The 6,706-nt window shown below is 34.4% G+C and overlaps 1 protein-coding gene across 1 annotated transcript in view; it reads right to left on the bottom strand.

The window, feature by feature from the left end:
• Nucleotides 1-488: 488 nt before the first annotated feature.
• Nucleotides 489-6,706, bottom strand: part of klc1a (kinesin light chain 1a) — a 39,944-nt gene continuing 33,726 nt past the window's right edge. The window contains exon 16 of the mRNA XM_076107185.1: nucleotides 489-5,419. Within this exon, the coding sequence (XP_075963300.1) occupies nucleotides 5,354-5,419 (66 nt within the window). The 3' untranslated portion in view covers nucleotides 489-5,353. The remainder of the gene's footprint in view (nucleotides 5,420-6,706) is intronic.

The raw sequence follows: 6,706 nt of genomic DNA, 5'->3' as shown, positions 1-6,706 counted from the left end.
GTGGAGTGTTTTTTTTACAACTCCACCCAAAAGAGAACATTACGAGTTATTATTTATTATTTATGCTAATTTTAGACTTTGTATTAAACTGCTGCTGCTCACTTAAAGTCCTCACGTGTTTATTTGATGAATGTATAAAACGTCCTTCTCTGCAATGGAAATATTATATAAAATACAATAAACCTTTATTGATGCACAAAGAAAGAGAAAATGGGTTATTACTGCAGCACCAAGACAGCTGTAATACAGATGAATGAAATAAGAAAAATAATAATTAAGTAGTACATATCTTAATTATTATTATATATACTGTTATATCTGATACTCTATTCCATATGTAGCTGTCAAAAAAATTACAATTTCTGCTTCTGAAATAAATAAGAACAAATTTCTAAAATTGAATTAACTCAGAACTGTTGTGTGAGAGTTCTGTACATTATGTTTCACATCACATCAGATATTAAAAATCACAGGAGACGCGTCACGGATTTGAGTGTTTTATTTAAACACAGAGGAAACCTAAAATAACTTTAGTTTGCAGACAAACGTCCTCACAACTTCAGTGAAGTTAGAGAGTAAAGAACACAGTTCTGAACAGGTTAACATATTTCTGGTGAGATCTGCTGTCATGCTGATGCTCTATTACACTGTTATTACACTGTTATTATTGTCTAACAACACCACAACAAGAGGACTGTGCAGTCAGCCTACATGTCCGGGAGGACAAGTCATGAATGCCAGTTTCATCCAGGAACATTTTCTGTACGTACGAGATATTTAACACGGACGGCTACAGTGCTGCTCTGCAGGAAGCAAAAACATCCTTAAAATTATTTCATGTTTCACACAAAACAAAAACAAAAACAAAACAAAACAATGGAGGACAACTTGACATTCAATCTTGTGTCTCATCGTGGGCCTGTAAAAATGCAGATTTCATAAACTGGACGTCACCGTGTGGAGCGGTGCATGAGGACAGCATCCAATATGAAGTGTTTTGTTTGTTTTTTAAATCATTGGGGTGCAGACTATTTCCTGGACTTGTTTTAGTAAATCAAACACGTTGTAGTTCTGTTGTTTTGGTTTATCAATTGTAGTTAATGTCTAAAGGAGTAACATTAAATAACGTGAGCTCATCTCACTTGAACGAAGCTGCTGAAGATCAGACATAAAAGATGTTTGTTCACTTTTTTTTAACAGAATACAGTTTTAAGTTTCTCCAGACTTCCTCTGAGTGACTTTAATAAAATAACTTAGTGGGAGCAGTGGGAGCTGGTGTCTCTTATATCTTAACTATATCTTAATAACTGAGACGTTTTGTGGCAGGGCGTGACCAGAATATTACATTTGTAGTATTATATAGTAAAATATAACCAATTACCTGATTATTACTTTTAGAGCTGCAGACAATTAGTTGAAAATTAGTCAGCAACAAAATAGTAACGTACTCAACCACCGGCTCATTTTGTCACATCTTCTATAACTTAATATAACATAACATTAACTATGACATAATTATTCCAATTAGATTGAATTAGTTTATGTAAGAAGGGAAAAGTTATTTTAATATTGCTGCATTTTCCCCAGACTGCTAGAAGGTGATTCATTTAAACCCTCGTCCACATCACGGCTCCACACAACACGCTCCACACAACAACACGCTCCACACAACAACACGCTCCACACAACAACAACACGCTCCACACAACAACAACACACTCCACACAACAACAACACGCTCCACACAACAACACGCTCCACACAACAACAACACGCTCCACACAACAACACGCTCCACACAACAACACGCTCCACACAACAACAACACGCTCCACACAACAACACGCTCCACACAACAACAACACGCTCCACACAACAACACGCTCCACACAACACGCTCCACACAACAACACGCTCCACAGACACGAAACAAATAAGAATCAACAAGAAGAAATAAAAACGTCAACAAAAGGACGGACTGAGAGGTTTTTAGCTTCACTGCTTTAAACATGAAGTTACATAAACTCTTCATTTAATTCTAATAAAGCCGTTAAATTCACATTCACGTCATCAAAATCACTCAGTTTGTTTATTGAAAAATGACGAAAAGTTATTTTGAGTTCTTATAGTACAGTACAGTATATACACAAACACACACACAAGAAATATTAAAGATGAAAAACTTGATGATGGATTTTATCTTTTTTTTAATAACTACAAGTTTCCTTTTGAGAGCAAATTGAAAAATACTTTTAAACCTTTAAAATGTAGAAAATTAGCCTTTTTTTTTTACTCTGAATATGATTTTATTTTTAGTACAGAAGCAAAAAAAGGCCAAAAGATTTTAAATCTTAAAAGCAACTTAATCTATATTGTGAAATTTAGTCAACACCGAATATTTAATAAAACTGAATTTATAGCATTTAAAGATGTTTTTTCATTTTTACATTTATAACTTTAAGGGTTTTTATGTGGAATTTTCAACTTTTAAATTTCAAGTTGTGCAAATTTCAGTTTTTCATTTTCTGATTAAAAAAAACAATATTTATGATGATAAATTAAAAATGTAACAACAAGGCTACGTTCAACATCAGGTTACGTTCTATCAGTTCTATCATCAAAGAAACAAATTCAAAAACTTAAAGTTTCCTTCAAACCACATAAACTCAGATTCAGATTTTTATTTTTCACATTTGAATTATTTCGGTCTTTCTTTGCTTCCATATAAAACTAATTTGCATTTTATTCTTGTGTAAACTACATTCAGAACATTAAATTACATCTTTACAACACTTCGTCACTTTGTTGCCAGTTGCTGAAGGTGTTGCCTGTCTGTCGTTGCCCTAAATGTTGCCCAGTTCATCAGAACCAGCAGACGTAGTGAAGTTATGTGCCTCGTTACTTTGTGCAACAAGAAGACAACACGGATTTAAAAAAGACTGATCAACAGTCAACAAGAAGCTTCAACACACTCGACTCTGTAACGTCAATAAAATCAGGAAATCAGGAAAACAATAAGAAGCTCATTCAAAAAATTTGATTTTTTACATTTTAAAAATCACTTTGACTAAATTATTGCCGGCACAGAAGGAAAAATAACCATGAATATTATTCGAGTCATCAAATCTATTCAGTTTATATATTTACATTTCAGGTCTTCATCTTTGTTCTTTTAATGGAGGGAAAATGATTCTTATAAAATAACGTTTTGAAAGCTTTCATTTAAATTCTCTACTTCGCTCCAGATATTAATTCATTTTCATCAAATCAGAATCAGAAGAGTTTGTTTCAAACACAGGAGGGTAAAGTCAAAGCAAAGCTTATTGCACATCCCAACTAAAGAGTCCATGTACTCTGACAGAAAAACAAAGAATGTAAAATGCATCAGTCACATGATCTGATCTGTCAGTACAATAATCAATAGAAAGTTTAATGTTTGCAGTGCAAACATCTCATTTATGAGAGACACATTTACACACATGAAACTGGGTTCAACTCATCCCAGCTTCAGCGTTTCTGTTGTGAGGATTTGCAGCTTTTTTTTCTCTTCTTCTTCAGTAAATTGAATATTTTTGGAGTTTTGCAGTTGTTTACGTTTATGTTTGCAGTTATTTGTGTTTTGGATCCAGCTGCTGCTCAAACAGATGTTTCCATCCTTCTTATTAGTGAGTAGATTCATTCTAGTTTGAAATAACACTTTACAAAGTGAACCGCTGATATACAGTGATATAAATATTTGTTAAATTATATCTAATATAACGAGCTATAGGAGGAACATCCCTCTTATTTTGGTTAAAGCAAATATATATTTTTACATTTGCAACTTAAATCTCTGGAATAATTCTTGCATGATAATAAGTATTTTTAAATATTTCATAATTTGCACTTTTTGGTTGGATTTGTTTCGACTTTCCTCACGTGGTAAAGTGTTGTCTTGCGTTAACAGTGACAATCAGGAAGTAACAATGGATCCTGTAACATTTCTCCGTTAACGTGTCTTTAGTGAACGTACAGCGATCGATCCTGAGAGCGTCCCGCTTCTGTACTTCAACGTTTGAGAAGACAGCGCTGATATTCAGGAAGATATTAAGATAAACTCTTCAGAGCAGCGCGAGGACAGAAACTAATAAAACATAATTTACAAAAAAAACAACACAAATGTAAACATAGAACTTCATTCAGAAAAAGCTAAATGAACACAGGACGGAACATTTTAGGGAAGAGATGTAACTTCCCTCCGTTGTCTTAATTAATGCAGAAAATAAGCTATTTCAAATATTCTGTTTGTCTTCTCGTGTAAATATTTCTTTGTTACAGATCTTATTTTCTTAATTAATGTAAATACCCAGTTCAGAACCTCCATTGGAAATCTGCAGATTGAGCGCTAAACTAAGCTAACGTCCGGGTCGGCCTCCAAAGAGACGTCATCGCTGGACGAGTTGTCTGCAGAGTCTCTGCAGCTTTAGTCTCTCGTTGCTTCAGTTAAACTTCAGAGAGTGAAGCCGAAGTGTGAGTTTGTAAAAGTATCAATAAATCATTCATTCATTAAAGACTTCAGTGTCGGTCAATTTAACTCTTTTAAAACTTTGCTTTGATTTCAAATTTAATAACTTTTTCTCCGGGGCCAAAATTTAAATAAGTACACGTGAACTACATAGTGATGTATATTTATCTCGTAGTGGAAAACATCGTTTAAGGTCTGTTAACCAAAAAGAAGACAGAGTGCTCTTCGATTATAAACACGAAGAAGAGGAGTAAAGCCGTGACTTTTTCGACTCTATTATCGACGAACATACAGTCGTGTTTACGTCCAAATGTCACGTAAATTTTAACCGGATTTCTACAAAATCTGTACAAGAAGTTGCAAATGTTTCCATTAATTACCGTAATGTGATTAAAATGGAGCACTAGATTATCGAGATGAAGAGTTTACTCAACTCAAACAGCCGAGCTCATCTTCGTCTTCACCGACTTTCTAACTGGACCAACGAGCTGAGAGAGAAATGTTTGTACAAAGAGCTCCACTCTGCATTCAAGCGCTAGCATTAAATATAAAAAAAGGACGGATTTGAGATCACTCCCACCAGCACACATGTAACAGTACATACAGTACACACACACACACACACACACACACACACACACACACACACACACACACACACAGCTCTCTGTATGCTCCTCTTGTTGTGTCTCGAGGAAACAAAACACCACAAACTTTCCCAAAAAGTGCAGAGACACATAGGAACCTGTACAGTGAGCACTTGGTGGTGTGATGCTGAATTAGGAGGGTCTGGACAGGAAGTGACCTCTCAGGCTCCGCCCCTAAACTCCTCCAGGGTCGAATCGACCTTCAACGCGCCAGGTCGGTGTGACTGGCACTCAGGTCGCGACTTTTTCTCAGACGATTATTTCGTTCCTGGAGGAAAAAAAGAAGAAGAAAAGAAAACAGATATTAAATTAAGACGTGAACTTTTTTAGAGATTTAGTTTCAGCTCGACCGACATGACTTTATGAATTTGTTAAAATGGTGATAAACAGGTTTTCTGAGATTAAGACTCGTAACATTTTAAACAGTGACGGATATGACCAGTGGTGGAAGAAGTAGTAATAGTAGTAATACCACAGTGTACAAATACACACAAAAGTAAAAGACGAAAGTATTAACATCAAAATAAACTTAAAAGTACTAAAAGAAAAAGTACTTATTAACGTATTTTATATTATTGGATTATACTTATTGATGCATTCATGTGTTCATCACTTCAATGTTAATGTTTACTGGTGAAGGTGGAGCTCATGTTAATAACTTTATATGCTGCTATAAGTTTTATCTTAGCATATATTAATGCATCATATTTCTATTTGTTGATTATTCTACATCTCATTGATCTCATTAAAGTAACTAAAGATAAATAATGAAAAAAACTACAATATTTGTCTGTGAACTAGAAGTAGAAAGCAGGAAATAAATGGAAATACTGAAGTATCGTTAAAGTACTTCTAAATTGTAAAGACAGTACTTGAGTAAATGTACTTCCCACCACTGGATATGATATGAAAATATTTATTGTTCGGTAGCTCTGTGATCAAAGTTTAGTCTTAAATACTTAAACGTTGAATGTGACTTTATCTGAAAGAACATTTCTCGATGTGTCAAATAAGAAAAAAAAGAAAACCATTCTGTGTGTTAATAGTTTGTGTTGATTAGTCAAAAATAACGATGTGAGAAGTTAGTGTGTGAGTCTCACTCGCGTTGTGTTATCAGTGATGAATATGACAAAGAACCTTTAAGACATGAAGACACGGGCGCGACTGAGAGGAGAGTAAAAGTTCTTCAGTGGTTCGTTTCAACAATCTCAGTGAACTGACCACCTTCAACTTTGAAGTATTCTTATTTAAATGTGTATTTTTGAGTCCTATCAAGAGCATTTGGGGATGTATTAGTAAATGAATGTTATAGTTTTGTTGTTTCTTTCTGACCTGCTGTGACTTCAGTCTCTAATGTGTTGAACACTCAGACGTCTGTTGATATGATAATCAAACTTTAGTTTCACTTTTTAGTTTCAAAACTTGAAGAAAAACTCTGTAAGTGTTGTATTTTATCAGCAAACTTTAAAGTGTATATAATCGTCATGTATTCAGAGGTAGAATAACCTGGTTAGGGCCACAAATAATTTGGATTATCAAACAATCAGTTGATTGT

The sequence above is a fragment of the Anarhichas minor genome, unplaced genomic scaffold, assembly GCF_050575085.1.
Source record: "Anarhichas minor isolate MPS153535 unplaced genomic scaffold, ASM5057508v1 ptg000038l, whole genome shotgun sequence".
NCBI lineage: Eukaryota > Metazoa > Chordata > Actinopteri > Perciformes > Anarhichadidae > Anarhichas > Anarhichas minor.
This window is presented reverse-complemented; position numbering and strand designations above follow the sequence as displayed.